Consider the following 16,742-nt stretch of genomic DNA (forward strand, 5'->3'; position numbering starts at 1 on the left):
CAGGCAAGACTCATTTTAATTCCTTCTTCAATCCATTTCTGATAGTTTTGATCTAGCCCAAAGGAACATTCTACACAATTCCTAGCTAACTCCTGTCCTTCTCGAAGACTAAATTAATTCCCAGAATGACTTTCTTAAACCCGTTTCAACACATGCATCGAAAGACTCTTCTAAAATCCAGAAAACAAATTAGGGAGCAACATATTGCAAAGGATGGAGAGAGATGAGTAGGGACAGCCAGTATACAGAGAAGATAAAGAAGTCAAATATTGGCGGGTGAATACTGATTGCCTAGGACTAGACAAAGCTCTGGTAAAATACAACACAAACCTATCCCCCAGAGGAAGATCAGGTGGGTATGTAGAAAACAATAAATAAATAAAAAGGAGGTCAGAGGACAAGCAAGTGGCAATGCACTCAGATCTGACCAAGAGTTTTTTCTTATGGGAGAAGAAGACTTCTATAAAGGATGAAAATTCTTTTCAAAATATTATATGTATTTTGAAATATTCCAATCATTTTAGCACTATTTTTAAGTAAATTCATTCTTAAAGAAATCACCTGGATGGATCCCTTTTGATCCTACTATGAAATCCTATCATCCTCATTAAAGTCTTCAAATTATTAGCTCGTGATATTCTGAGAAGCACACTTCTGTGTGCCAGCCACGGGAGTTCCCTGCGGAGCCTTACGTTGGGGAAATGGGGAAACTCTGAGTGTCTACAAAAAACCCTAACTGTGGTCGGTCCCATCGCTCCTAGTTCTCTACTCTACCTTACCGTATCTGCAGGGGCCTCTTTTTCTTTCATCACATTTTCTCTTCCTGCTCCTCTTCCTCTTTCTTTTGTCTTTCCTCCTCTAGGAATTATATCTGCCCGTGGTCCCCAGTCATGTCCTGGAGGCCATCAGAATGACTCAAGGTTCCTGAAGTTCCTCACTATGGACATTCGGGGCTGGGTAATCTTTTGTTGCCAGGGACCATCCTTTGCATAGTAAGGTGGTTAGCAGCATCAGATCAACAGATTTCGGTAGCACCTCCTTCCCTAATGGTGACACACAAAATGGTCCAAACTGCTAAATTCCCCGTATGAGTGGCAAAATCTCCCCCAGCTCAGAATCGCTAGAACGGTTGAATCTGCTTCACTCCGGAGTCATTTATGACTTAGTATTAACAAGAAATATAATGAAGTCCAAGGAGGAAGCAGAGAAATTAGCTCAAAAGCATCTTTATCGAATAGGTAGGCAGAGTCCAATCTCTCTGTAAATACTAGTTTATCTGCCAAGCTCGAGAACATCCTGAATCTGTAAGCACAATGCAGTTTGCTTGTCTTGCTTGTCTGAATTATCAGTTACAGGTTACCTGAGACGCCATTAGGATGGAAGGGGCTTTTGTATTTTGGCCTCAGAGCTGATGTGGGCAGGAATTTTCAGCAGGCTATAAATACCAACATGCTCTTGTATAACCCACTATGCCTTGTTAGGGTAATACAAGGTGTCATTTTTGAGCCTTATAGCGTTGTTGGCAGTTCTCTGTGAATTTGGGAAAGGAAGAAACCACAGCCATGAAACGCTCAGACGGCTCGGAACTGCCACACGGCTCACTAATAAGGCTCTTGTTCACTTTTCTGAATGCTGGTTTTCTCTTGAGTCCTCCCCAGCCTTAGAAAACAGTCAGCTAAAATTCCAATTGCAAGTTAGTGAGCTGACAGGAATTTTCCAAGTTTTTAAGCTTACCAGCATTTATTCAATCTACTGCCATTAATTCTCCAAGCATATTTAGTGCCACCTCATATACAAGAAAGTTCATGGAAAGCATTTAAGGCATTTTGTGGCTCATGCTCCTGACAGGTTTCTCCTGCATCACCCCCTAACCCCCATCTGGAAAGACAAGAGATTCTGATGTTACGGGTTTCTGCATCAGGAAACAAAAGACTTAGTATTCAATTTCTTGCCAGTCGGCTTTGTCACTTTCTACATAAAATTAATAGCATCTCTATCCTATGCATTTTATATGCATCTGCAGAAAAAGAGAGAAATCAATCTGCATCAGCTCCACCTCTCAAGAGCATTTGACACATTTCATTGCTTCTTCCTTTGAAATACCTTTCATGGTACCACCTTCTCCTTGATTTGCAGCTTTCCTGCTGCTCGTCAGTTTCCATGACGCTTCTTGACAGATTGTTCTCTTGGACTTGTGTTCTGCTTTATCAAAACTCTCCCTGGGTGACCTCCTCCAGCCTCGGAGTCTGGAGTACCAGACAATTGCTAATAACTCTCAAATTTCTCTCGCTGGTCCTGAATTTATCAACGAGCTTTAAAATCCGTACGTCCAGCTTTCTATTCATGGATCCAACAGGTGTATTAAAACGAGTGTAGTTAAAACAGCTCCACTCACCATCCCTCCAACTCCTTCCTCTTCCTGTCTCCCTGAGATCCCAGCCAGATGTCCATGGTTATACGCTCCCCACTCCTTGCTTCACTCAGCTCTCCTTCGCTCTGCTCAGGACATTTTCTCACCGTCCTCCTTTTCCTCTGGCCATGTTAATGAAATACAGTCCCTCTCAGTCAAGCGTCCTTTGTAATGAGCAGAACCGGGCTTTTCTAGGTTTCTTTTACTCCAGCCTTGCCTTGGTATCTGAGGATCGTGCTTTTTATAATCGTGCAAGAAGGGGCATGAGGTGAAGCCCGACACTCATCTTTGATCACTGCATTGGCGATGTCATGGGGTCAGAGCACCAAGCCTTTGGAAGTGACATTGCTAATGCAGCAGTTTTGACACCAGGGTTTGACCTGACTGCAAGTAAACAAAAAAGACTGTGACATTTTATACAGTCAGACAAATACCATGAATCCTTTTGCCTGTTTTTATTATCTAATAACAAATGAAATGGATATCCTTATCACATTATGGAGTCTCAAATGTCCTCTGATTTCTGCGCATATGTGCAGAAATGGCTTGAAGAAAACATGGTACAAAACAGACACCTAGCAAAACTCTCACACCAAAAGGACATCGAATAAGCCAGGATAATAAGTAAATGCATCAGTTTCATAAAACTAGTTAGGATAAATGTCTGATATCTATACATTGATAACATTGCAAAGGTTCAAAACATCCATGAGTGAAAAATGCCAAGTCTTCAAAAAAACAGACTTAAAAATCTCATAGCTACCACAATGCCAGTTTTTACAACGTGGAGATCAGCTCTAGCCTTTAAAAGCACTACAGTTTTAAAAATAAAATTTCACCTAGATGGTGGCTCTAGGTAAACAATGGATGTGAGGAATCTTGTTCTCTGTCTAAAAAAGTAAAGTGGAAATTTGCCTTTCAATGGCTGGTTAAAAAGAAACAAAAAGACAATCTCTGAAATAGAGTTTAATGTTCCAAATAAAAATACACCCCGAGTGAATTCTCCTTCCTCCTGCTGCAGCCAGCAGGCAGCGAGGACTCTGGAAGAGTGGGGCGCTTTGAGAAATAAACATACAAACAATTAAGAATGCCAAGGCCGTTCTTATTGTTCGACCTCTGGATAACTAGGCTGCTGTGGCTGAGGGTACAGGGTACGTATTTTCAGGGGAAGAAAGCCTCCTAGAGGGTACAGGTACAGGGTGATGAAAACGGTTGTTTTCGTTGTTTATGAAAAAGGACGCTAAACTGAAAATTTCAGGTACAGCGAAACAGACACCAAAGCCTAAAGGAGATGCTAAGCCAGGATTTACTGAGTTACAAATTTAGACACCTTCAACCCCCTTATCCACATCGAAAAGGTAGAAAAGGGCCTAGGAGGGGATTCATTTGGAGGGAGGCATGGGCATGCTCTGACTCCGCATGCAACCTCCCCGCAGGCAAGGGGACTATGCCTCTCGGAGAGCGGTGCCACACCCGAGCAGTGCGGGGTGACGGTGTGCACTGGCATCTGAATCGTGCCTGAGCAATCTAATGGGGAAGAGGATGGCCGAACAGGCCTGCGCTGTACAGGAGAGTTAGGAAAAGGGGGGAAAAAACTGCACCCCCAAAGATTATTGGAGCGAAAGATATCTGAGTGCTCCACTATGGTCTGGATGTGGGTCAGCAGAGAGAGGCAGGCTGGGTTGATTGAATCCTGCCCAAAAGGCTAAAATGAACCAATCTGATTGCATTTTGATAAAAGGTGAAAGATTTATATGATCTGAAGAGGAACCAGTGTATCAGATTGCATTTTGGAATGCTGTGTGATGGTCGCGGGAAGCAGAGAATTCATTTTCCTGGAGGCAGAGAAGAAACATGTAGCCCTGGTTGCTAATGGCAGTCATCTTGGACCAGCGAAACATCTAATCCAGAGGTTTGAAATGGACAGAAAGGGAGCACAGAGCCAAAAGACCAGCAGAAATGTGGAGCAGGAAGAATGGCCAAATGGTAAGGAGAATCCACCCTTGATCCCAACTTTTTGCTGATGTGAACCAAGAGACTTGCCCTGTCAAGTTAGTTTGAGTTGAGTTTTCTAGCATTTGGCACTACAAGCACTTCATTGTATAGTCTTTTCTAAATGATCTAGGAGAAAATCCACAGTTGAAATCTGTGCCAGACTAGGACTGTTCAAAACTAAAAAAAATATATCAGACTGCCAACTTCACTAGGTTCTTAGAGTAAACTCTCTAGGGAAAATGTGGACTCCAATCCAAATGAGAAATTAATTGAAAGATGAACCTCTTTTGGCTGGAAGGTAAGAAATAGGGGGAGTCAGTTAGGTGTTACCTGGTAATGAACTCTGTGGAAGCCAGAAGAAACTGACTGCAGGTCCTAATGAGAAAATGGGGAAAAAATTATATATATATATAAATCTCCATACCTTAAGATTAGTTTGAACAAACTGCCTCTACAACTTTATCCCCTGAACTCCCAATTTAACATTATTCAAGTCATCTGGAAAGCATCTAACCCAAATTCATCAAGGTTAAACAGAGAAGATAATGCCAAAAATAATAACAGCACACCAAGTTGAACTTCAAGAAGAAAGGCCAGTTAGCCATTGAAACTTATAAATTTTAAATAGTGTTCAGAGGTGAGTGATGTATTATAATTTCAAGGATAAATAAGACCCAAAGTAAAAGACAGGCAATTTTGTTCTAATGAATGGGGGTCATGTTTCGTTTGCCCCCGATCTTCTGGCTTGTGAGGAAAGCTTCCAAAGTCCCTTTAAGCACTCAGAAAGAATTTATTTATTTTAGACCAAATACATACTGTCTTGGTAATTGTGTTTATATGCTTAAGTTGCTTGGCAAACAAGGGTTTTCACAGACTGCGAAGAGAAAAATCAAAGGGCGCTCTGCATTATCGCGAAGGACAAATCAACAGGGTTGACATGAATGGGGTTTTATTGGCAGATTCTGAGAGCCTGGCCCCCTTTATGAAGTTTTATGATTAAGTGGTCAGCATTGTCAGGTCCCGCAGGCTTCCTTGTTAATGAGGGTAGTGCTTCTACTGACAAATGTGAGTAATCCTGGGCCACGTTGTCCTCATACCTGCGTCCCATACGGATTTACCAACTTCCCCTCGATGCCCAGGTGAGGTTTAGAACATTGCCATCACCTCATTGAGTTCGATTTTTCCTTTTTTTTTTTTTGAATCCCACTTCTAGTTGAATATTGGTGTGATAAGCATGCCAATAAGTTGTTTTTCATCAGTTATATGTTTTGCTACTGTGACATCTTAAGTTACCCAAGTCTTAAGAGAAAAAAAAAGTTTGGTAACAATTATGATTACCTTTCTATTGAAGACTGAGTGAAGTTCCATAAAAAAATACAAACATTTTGAAAAATAGCTACTATGTCCTAGAAATATTGATTTAGACATGAGTCACATGCTAAAAAATTCACGAAATTTAGCATGTTAAAGTTATCTTTGGTAAAAATAGTCAAATGAAGCCACAAGTATAAAATTTGTTGACTTTTCTTCTCTCACCTCTATCAGTACTCAAAATTCAGCATTTTTCCAAAATATTTTGCATTCATAATTTCTCTACCATTAACAATGTTAAGGGGAAAAATTGATAAGTTTCACTTTATGCCTCCTACCTGAATTTACTTCAAGAGAGATAAAATCTAATGTTCAAAGCTAAGTTACAATTCAAAAGGATTTTAAACACTACATATCATCTTTATTTGTGACATTTACTGATGTATAATGTATTGTCTGGAAAAGAGCTGCTCATTTGGGGGTGCCTATCAAAATCACCCAATAGCTTCAAAAATACAAACATCTAGACCACATCAAAAACAAAAGGAAAAAAAAAGTGACTCTGCCCTGGCTGGTGTGGCTCAGGGGACTGAGTGTCGGTCTATGAACCAGAGGGTCACCAGTTCGATTCCCAGTCAGGACACATGCCTGGGTTGCAGGCGAGGTCCCTAGTTGGGGGTGTGCAAGAAGCAACCACACATTGATGTTTTTCTCCCTCTTTCTCCCTCCCTTTCCCTTTCTCTAAAAATAAATAAATAAAATATATTTTAAAAATGACTAATGTACATCTTTCATCAAGTAAACAATGATGAAGAACTGGCTATTTATGCTTTGGCTATTTATAAAATAAAGAGAGTGACTACCCCCCCCCCAAAGTTTTATAAAAACAGCCAATGATGACTGCAATGAAGGAGCTGGGTCTCCTGGCTTTCCTGGTACAGTTCAAATTCATGGGAATGTCATATATGAGACCTTCAGACTGAGGAAAAAACAGATTATTCCTTTGTGTTCTGACACAAGTTCCCATGACATAAAGAAGGTTTCTCTTTCCTGTACAATTTACATTTAAAAAAATATCTAGCTGTCTCTGACAGAAATATGTGCTAGATACAAAACACTGAATAATCCCAAACCTGATTTCTTTCATTATTTATTAGGGCCTTTTGAAATTCTGTAGAGCTCAAAAGGTACAGGTATGTAGTCTGGCAAGAAGACAGGGCGTTCCAAGCTACAGTGATGGGTCGCCCTAGAAGGACACCATGCTCTCCTTAACCCGGCTGATCTTGTCCCATTTCCACCAACCGAGCGGGGAAACCAGTGGGGGTGGGGTGGGAGAGAGTGATGTGCTGTGTGATTAAAAGACAAGGCTGCCACATTTTCGTTTCCTCCCCAAATGCATCATTTTCAAAGCAAATAAAGACGGCTGATAATTGCATACAAAAATGGAAAAAAGAGCGAAATATGCAGTTGGCTATAAAAACTCACCTCCTGTAGACGGTCTATATACATACGGCAAGTCTCCAAATCACAGTCTCCACGTACAACTAGAATACCCAGAGGAATGGCTGACGGGGAAGAAAAGAGAGAAGTCTAAAATAAAATATTTGCTTTTTCTAGACCTGCATAAATGTATTTCTGAGGGTTAAAAAAAAAATCTCCAAAAATATTATTTTTCTTTTGGATAGTTCAATCCAAACTTCTCCCAACACCTCCTTTCTGACCTTAGTCTCTTTGTTTCTGCAGTCGTCACTCTTTCCTTGCGTTTCATGTTGCCCCTTGCCACCTGGCCAGCCTTCATTTCATTCCCTCTCTGGCTCTGGATTGGCAGGATCAGCAGGCTGCTCCCAGCACTGATAATTTATGGTTGGGTTTGCAATAGCCAATGTACCAGAGAGGAATGAAAAAAGTCATAATTCTGGATGCTTACCCCTTTGCGTCCAGTACGGGGTTTAATCTTTCTCCCAGTTTGTGATAGCTCCCTGTCTGAGAGACTCAACTACTCAAGGGACCGTTGCTACCTGGTGGCCAACAGAACTAAACAGGCAGAAAACATTGGAAAGAAGAAAAGAGAGAGAGGACAGAGAGAAGAGAGGGAGAAAGGGATAAAAAGGGAGAGAAAGGGAGGGGGGAGGACTTCTAGAACGTTCACAGTTTAAAAATCCAACTGACTTGAAAGATGGTCAGTGTAAACGTGGTAGCAGCAAGGCTGCAGGAAACAATCAGACGAAGCTATTGTCTTAAGTGCTCTAATTAGGTGGTGACAAATATCACACAATGGCTTTATTGGGCAAAACCTCTTATTTCAGAAATAACCGAAAGATTCCTGATATACTACAAAAGCCTTCTTTCCAAAACTTCAAAAAATGTATGTGCATGTTTCTGATTTTAAAACTATGACTTCACTACTAAATCCAGGATTTAATGAAAAAAAATCTCAAAATCTTGAAATAATCAGCTGAAGATCAACAAGCAGGTGATACAACAGTGGTAGTTACTAAAATTTTTTTAAAGCCTTTCAGTCATTGAATTTATTTTTAAAGCTTAATCATCAATAAATGAGTATGAAAATGCTTTAAAAGGTAACAGTACAAAGAATAAAATACATTTAAAATGCATGGAAAAATCTTGAGGAACTCACCAAATGGTAGAGAAGGGAAACATAAACAAAAAGTAATAATGATGTAATATCGGCTATAGTAAATGTAAGAACTTAGTCATTGAAAACCATAGGAGAGAGGGACTTGATTCTTGTCTGAAAGTCAGACTTTAGGCTTTTTAAAGATATAAAACCACATTAGCTCTTTTAGTTAGAGAAACAAGAGTGATCTAGACAAAAAGAAATGTTTGTTTCTCAATATTACCTCTTAGATTGGTTTCCACTAAAGAGATCAATACCTCCACTCCATTCTTATAAATTCCCAAAGTCTTACAAACATGAAGTTCAGAATTATCCATCATCTTCACAACTATATGTGAGCCTGTGAATGAGTGTGGGCTCTCTCATCAAGCATAAGACTTGTTTACCTTTACGGCCCTAATGTCTGGTGGAGACATGGTAGAGAGTCAATAAAAGCTTTTTTAAAAAAAAAAGGGAGGAAGAGAGGCTTAGGACCTGTTCAGGTGTGAAAGACAAAGTGTAATTGAAGGGCTGAGAAACTTTCCAGGGTAGGCAAAGAAGCAAGCGTTTGGGCTGGAGCTCGCCTTTGCCTGTTCTTCATGATGCTAAGCAAGGCAGCCAGTAGGCAAAAGGGTAAGAAACCCTACCACTGTGACGTGTTTGAGGGCTAAGAATCTGGAAAATGTCTTTTCTCTTTTTTTAAATACAAACAGAAACATTGAAAAAAGTCTTCAAGATGGTAGTCAGGCATCTCTGAAAGAACTGGAAGGGAAATTCCAGGAGGAGATCCCTTAAAAGTACTGATTAAAGTAACCATCTTCAGCTAGACAGCTACAGAGATCCAAATAAGGTGATCCACTGAGGTCAGAGAAGAATAAGGATTTCTAATACTTGAGGAATGATAGGAAAAGCTAGAATTTTGACCTGGAAAGTAAGTCAAGGGTTGTGGCAACAGGATATAGCGATAATTAACGTGAGAGCCCATGTTAGAATCTTACTTAATAATATTTTCTCTTAATTTCAAATGTGAAAATGTAAAGAAATATAATCAATATTTAATTATTTATTAAATTGAGAGATTTTATAGAATTACTGGGATCCTGTCAACATCTCTGATTTCCTTCTATCATCAATGCTTGGAGTTGGTCTGGTCATAAATCCGATGTACTTGGTAGCAGATGTTTTAAACTATGATTAGAGAATGGATATTCTAGACTTGGAATCAAAAAGGAATAGCTGGGGGAAAGTTTTTAAAGATGTGTCATTCATTTTCAGTATGAGGATGAAATCAGTACTTTGCCTATTCCTCAAGAAGCTTATTAAGAGAAGCAGTGCTTTTTATTTTTAGCTATTCATTGGAATTTTAAGAAAATAAAAAGGCATCTTCTACCACAATGTCATAGCATAATTATGGACAATTGTTGTTAAATTTGTCCAGTGTGTGGTACAAAGGATTTGCAGTCATTCTTTTTTAGATTCAAATCCCAGCACTGATTTGGTCTTATGAATTGCCCACAATAACTATTTAGTCTTGTAAGTTACTCAGGTCTTCTGGTCCTTGGACTGAAGACTATGGTATTCAGAATAAGTATTTTCTAAGATTTTGTGAATATTAAATGCAACTCTATATTTAAAAATGAATAAGAGTGATACACTGATGCCTCTTCTCCTTCATCCCCTTGACTTTCTTTTGAGCATCCTTAGCTAGAAAATGGACTCACCAATTCATCTATCTTTTATCATACTATTATAAGGAATAGCTGATAATAGTTCCATGAATTATATTTCTATTTACTTAAAACTAACTTCTGCTTTTCTGCAATGTGAAAAACAACTGTAGTGCAAAAATATGGTAATCTGACACTTCCATTTGGGGGCTTGACATGGTTAAAAGAAAGCAGAAACTTGTGGAAAATTACCACCTTCCTCTTACATGATTGACACACAACTGCCAAACTTGACGGAAGTTTCCTTCATCTGAGCTAGAAGTAGTGAGGGTGCTTAGCACCTGAGCATCAGCTTCCCTATCCCTGATGTTTCTTTATTGCATTTTTTCCACTACCATTTACCCCCTTATACCCTCCTCCACCTCCACTCCCCACCTCCCCGCCACAATCACCACACTGCTCTCTATGTCCATGAGTCCTTATTCCTTTTTGCTCAGGTCCTCCACCCCCTAACCCCCCGTCCAGGGATGTCAGCCTGCTCTCTCTGAGTCTCTCTATTTTGCTTCTTAGTTCAGTTTGTTCCTTAGATTCCACATATGAGTGAATCATAACGATTCATCTTATTTCGGCTTTTGATATTTTACTTGACTCCAATAAGCATCAGCTAATACTCCACCTACACAGTGAAACTCTTATCACAGAGATCAAATGGAATTTGCAAGTTCTCACAAGCAATAAAGAACAAGCTGGTTTCTAGATTAAGATGACAGACTTAACACCTACTTCTCTCTCATCAGAAATGCTACTAAATTATAGTAAATGGATTTTAAAAGACATAAACCAGGAATTTAAAAAAAGAGGAGAAAATAAAGACACACAAAGTGGATGAAAAATTGAGCCAGAGTCCCCATGGACTCAAATTCTAAGCCATGGGTGGCAATGGTTGAGAACCAACACAATTTACATGGTAAAACCCTTAGGAACTGAAGATAAAGGGGCAGCGAAAATAAAAACCACTGGATACTGGATCACTGGGTTCCCCAGCCCAGTTTTGGCAGGGGCAGTCACTTTATAGAAAATGGAGATTAACTGACCATCTGCCAAGTGCAGAGATCCCCAGCTTTCTTTTATCACGAGGCTCTCCAAATGCTGGCAGTCAGGAAAACATTCCATCCAATAAATATAAACATGACTACATTTTTAAAATATGAAAAATGTGAAGGACAAAAAGGAGGAGCACCATTTAGAGAACAAAAAAATCCTTGAAAAAATATTGATAGACTAGAGTTTAGCAGAAAGGTTAGAGATGAAGTTCGGGCAACCTTTACAAAAGTAGAGGAAAAAGAAAAGGAGGCATAAAATAGGAGAGAAGAGCTAAGAAAAATGTAAAAACCGGTCCAGGTGATCCAACATTTAAATAATATGTACTCCAAAAAAGAAAAAACAGAGAAAATATAGAGGAGTAATTATTGGAAACAAAAATGAAAGAATAAAAATTACCTGTTAGAACTGAAGAATATTTGTTTCCAAATCGAAATGGCCCCAAAAGTGCTCAACACAATAACAATAGAAAGACCTTTTATTTTGACCTTTAAGACTATTAGAGGCACACAGAGGATCGGGGGTTCTCAAAAACTGTCAGAGAGGCAATAAAACAATGCCTTCAAAACTCTGACTCTTACACATAATCCAAGCTATCAAACAAGTTCAAGGATTGACTAAAGGACACACCCTCTCTCAGTAAGCTACTCCAGTACTTATCCCAACAAAAGTTGAGTTTGGAACAAGGATGGAGAATGCACAGGATATAATAAATAAGCAACAAAAAAGTGATGCAAAGGAAACCCCCAAGGGGACGGGGCTAGAAGATCCTAGGATGACAATGTATTGGGCTACCAAATAATACATACCGGGGCACGTTGGTGCAAGAGACAGAGGTGTTACACTCTCATAATCCTTGGAGAGTTACTTTTTAACGCAAGGATAGAATGCCCGACAAATCTGAAACAGTTTCTTATATATATAACAACACTGTATCACCCCCAGATGTGTTCTGCCTTAACCCATTCTTGGGAGCAAGAGTTAGGTGATGGGGAAGCAGAAAAATTCAAAGTCCGTTCTCCCTAACAATATTTCCACTTGACAGCTAGAGCTCACCCTTACACCCTCCTAATGCTTCCCAGAATTCAATCATTACATTGCCCACTAAATCCTCTTAGAATGAGGTCATGTGCACTCTCAGGGAAGCTGAAGCCAGGCAATGATCCAGACTCTTCTCAGTTCTCTAAAGCCTTCATCTAAAAGGGAAAGCATCTTTTCCTTTGCATAGGGAAGGACTGCTAAACCTCTCTCAGAATCACTTGATATCTGGTTTTGAGATTCCTATGTTGGTGGCAAATATATATCTATCAAGAGACTGGCAAATACAAAAATCATTATACTGGTTGTCTTGGTGGGAGGGGAGTGGGGGAAGTATGTGTTCTGTTTCTTACTCTGGGTGGCAGGTATATGGATGCTCATTTTACTATTCATCTTTAAACCTGTGCGTTTTATGTACATACATATATACATATGTGTGTACACATGCATGTATGTATATGTGCATTCTATATATGAATAAAGAACATATATGAACAGAAAGAACATGTGTGTATGTGGATTAATGGATGGATGGATGGATAAATGGATGGATGGATGGGTAGATAGATAGATGATACATAGGAGGTATTTCAGAATTGAAAATAAGTAATACAAGCTATCTGTGACAACTAACTCTAATAGCAGTGTTACGGAAGTCCACTGTATATTTTCAAGAGATGTTCTCTATGAGTTAAAAAAAATTATAAATCAGTTTCAAATAGGAAAAGGGGAGGAGAAGCAGAGAAGTAATCAAAACCTTCCAAATGATAGCTATTTCTTCAATCCATTTCCAATAATGGACACCAGGCATATTAATCAGTCATATCCTCAAGGGTCATTGTGTTCTTGCATAACAAGCAGCAGTATGATCGGCCTTATTTGGGCCTCACAGGTCTCCAGGGCAGCACTGTCTAATGCAGTAGCCATTAGCCACATGTCGTATTGAGTAATTGAAATGTAGCCAGTATGACTGAGGAAGTCAGGTTTTTAGCTTACTTAATTTTAATTAATTTAAAGTTTAAATAGCCATATGCGGTTAGTGAGCATTACAGTTTTGGTCTCTGGGGAAGAAACCAAGAACTTGTATTTCTTCAGTACCAGATTCTATATATGCCAAAAGCCACCCATGTTTTAACCCTACTGGAGTAGTACATAGATCCAACAAACAAAAACTGCTTTTCTCTTTGCTCCTACCTAGTTGTATCAAATGTGCTTCCTAATTTCTAGCAATTGTATTCCTTAGCTGATTGAGGACAAATTTATTTCCCCTACTCTATACCCTATCTTTCTTATCCTAGCTTTCTCATTCACTTCTCTGTCCTTCCTTCTAGCAAAACACACTCTCTGATTGATACTTCTTGACTCTTGAGTATAAATGACTAACAACTGATTAATCATATAGGGAGCACATGAGTTTTAACATGTTTAACATCTGGACTGATATAATTTTATGTCACAGACAGAATATTTTTGTGCCCTCAAAATCATATGTTGATGCCTTAACCCCAAAGTGATGGTATTTGCAGGTAATTTAGGTTAGGTGAGGTCATGAGGGTGGGGCCCTCATGATGAGATTAGTGCCCTTAATAGAAGAGATACCATAGAGTTTGTGCTTGTGGGCATTCTTTCTCTCTTCCCCTCCCTGCACCATTTGAGGACACAGCATGAAGGCTGTCATCTATAAGCCAGGAAGAGAGTTCTCACCAGAAACCAAATCAGCCAGCACCTTGGTCACGGACATTTCAGCCTCCAGCCAGAACTGTGAGAGGATACATTTTTGTTGTTTGGGCCACCCAGGCAATGATATTTTGTTATGGCAGCTGGAGCAGACTAAGACAATGATGGAGCCTTGACAAATTTAGGTACAGAAGCATGAAAGACATTGTGGAATTAACTGGTGATTCTCAGCCTTAAAAAAATTATTGTACCAATTAGTTCTGCCCAGCCAAAACAGGAGCCTTGCCCTGGCTCCCCTCTCAGGCTCGACCCTATCTTCCATTAACCCCCTTTCCCCATTTCTGTTTGTATAAATGCCTCATAATTCAGAATGTGATTAAGTTGATTGTTTTAAAAAAAATGCATTATATATTTTGCATGTGCATGCTCTAAATTTTATGTGTGAAATAAAATACCAACAGGTCATACTAATTAATTTTGTCTTTTATACTTGAAGTTAGGACTACTTGAACTCATTATGCAAATTTATGCCAAATAGTGCATAAATTAACATTGTTCATCTCCAACAAATGCAAAATCTTCTAGCAACCACTTCACAAGCATACTCTTTTATCTGAAAAAAAAAAAAACTTCTAAAGTAAGTATGCATTAAAATAAAATAAGGTTTCTAAAATATAGATTTCACCACAATGATAAGCAAAGTCAGGGAAGACCAACCTCGGGTACCCTATATATGGGTTTAAATTGCCCAAGACTTTAACCACCAAAGTTTTCAAAAGCTATTAAATTGAAATTGCCTAGAGTTTTTAAAGAAAAGTTGAACAATGTTGAGTTGGAGTTACAATGCAAAAGACAATTAAATAATTTCCTCTATTGAGTTAATTATTTGATTGAAGAAAAACCAGAGGCCCCTTTGAGGCGGAAAGGGTGTGCCTGAATGGGTAGTTGAGGCCAGTGCCTTCACAATGGAAGGGACTCGGAAGTAAATCAAAAATCTAAATTTTGTGAATTCCCAGATGCAAAACTGTTTTCTGCTGGCACTCATCCTGGCTCTGAGGCTGAGCCTGGGGGTCCAGAGAAGTGACAGCAAGAGGAGAAGCGGGGTGGCAAGAACCATTTATGTCCTTGTATTAGTGAATATAGGCCCCCGCCCCCCCCAAAAAACAACTGGCTCAAGAGGACAGACCTTTCCCACGCACATACTCAGGAAGCAGGATCCAATCCATTTTACAGTTAAAGACACACGACCTTCAGTCACGTTACGAGGGTTTCTATTATAAACATACGATGCAATATGACACATGTAGGCCTGGGTGAAACACATCTGGTTGAACAGAAAAATGATTATAATGATTATATGATCGGAAGAAAAAAGGAAAAGGGAAGAGGAGGAACAAGAAGAGAAGGGGGATGTAGGGGAAAGAGGCCAAAGTGGAGAGGACCGAGGAGGTGAAAATAATTTACATTAACATAAGTGACATAACCAGTTTATTGTCTTATTTCATCTTTGCCCCAAACCTATGAGGAGAGTATCACTATTCTCTTTTTAAAACAAAAAAAAATTGAGTCTCAGAAAGATTAGGGAACACGCCCTGAATATAAACGTCACAACTACTAAATGGAACGCAGATTTCATCCTAGGTTTCTTTTACTCAACAGCCGAATCCTAAACTATTCCTACTTCCCATCAAATGTGGGGCACAGCGAGGAGGGCCTCTCTCCTAGCTTTCAACTCTGAGCTCAGAGAAGGGAAAACAGAAACCAGACAGGCTGACCAAGGACTGCGGATGGAATTCCAAGTCCCATAGTTAACGCTACACAAGACCTGGGGAAAGACATGATCAGCGGGGAGCAGAGCTAAGGTAACCATTCCAGGCAATGGAGCCGGACCGTGGGACTCAGAAACTATGAGTCGAGTCAAACATATTGTCATCAACACACTTGGCAGGAGTGGAAGCACACTTCAAGAAATGCAATAGGCCAACGGCAAGAGTTTGGCAGACTGTGAATTAAGCTTATCAAAACAACTGACAGGCTTGTCATAACCTTGTCTTTAATTTAGGGGTCATAGAATTAAACTTACTGCTGCCTTACTTTACAAAGAAACGCAACTATAAAATTGGTAGCAGGATGTTAATCATTATGGGGACTGTAGAGATAACAGGAGTACATCAGACTTTAATCAGAACTGGTTTTGGAAAATCATGTGACTTCTTTTGCTACCAAAATCTTTGCATTCAAAGTTTCAGTACTGAACTGAAGAGCTGGTTGATAGTTAATACACACTAAACATAAAAGCTACACTGTCACCTGAGGTGGAAAAAGTTCATTACTACAGATGTACAAGATATTCAAAAGTGTTTCCCGTGGATTTTTTGATAGTGTTTATTAAACATTAGTTTCAAATATGGTTAACATTTGACATTATTAATTTGGTAGTTTTTGCTATAACAGCCATTTTCATAGCATTCATTTTAATGTTTAATTATCCTTGGTTCACATCTACATTCAGGAAAATTAGAATTACAGATCTTTTGATTACTCAGTGAGCTTATCTTGCCCTTGATTCTTTTGCAATATAGTATGTGAAGAATTTATGTAAAGACAATAATCATGGTACCAGTAAAAAAAAAAAAAAGAAAGAAAGAAAAAACAGGCCCAAAATGGAGTCACTTGTGCTAAGCCCATGTCAGCAAAGCAAGATTTAATACCTAACCTAATTACAATTTCAGTCTTTCCCAGGAATGCAACCTTTAACCAGTTAATCTGAAATTATCTGGTCAACATTAATGAGCTAATGTGCTGGATAGATCCCTGCCCAAATTTCCCCAGAGGAAGGTGTCCTTGCATGAAACAATTTGCTTGTTGATAATAACTTCCTTGCCTCACCCTCTTTCTAGCTATAAAAAGCCTTGCATTCTGTACA

The 16,742-nt window shown here is 39.2% G+C and overlaps 1 protein-coding gene across 3 annotated transcripts in view; it reads right to left on the bottom strand.

Moving 5' to 3' along the window:
• Positions 1-16,742, bottom strand: part of DGKI (diacylglycerol kinase iota) — a 249,460-nt gene that overhangs the window by 70,453 nt on the left and 162,265 nt on the right. For all 3 annotated transcript variants that reach the window (XM_090287561.1, XM_090287559.1, XM_090287560.1), the window contains 2 exons: positions 7,202-7,281; positions 4,736-4,780 (listed from right to left, as the gene is read on the bottom strand). In XM_090287561.1, the coding sequence (XP_090143687.1) occupies positions 4,736-4,780; positions 7,202-7,281 (125 nt within the window). The remainder of the gene's footprint in view (positions 1-4,735; positions 4,781-7,201; positions 7,282-16,742) is intronic.

Source organism: Furipterus horrens, unplaced genomic scaffold, assembly GCF_987537825.1.
Source record: "Furipterus horrens unplaced genomic scaffold, mFurHor1.1.pri manual_scaffold_9, whole genome shotgun sequence".
Taxonomy (NCBI): Eukaryota; Metazoa; Chordata; class Mammalia; order Chiroptera; family Furipteridae; genus Furipterus; species Furipterus horrens.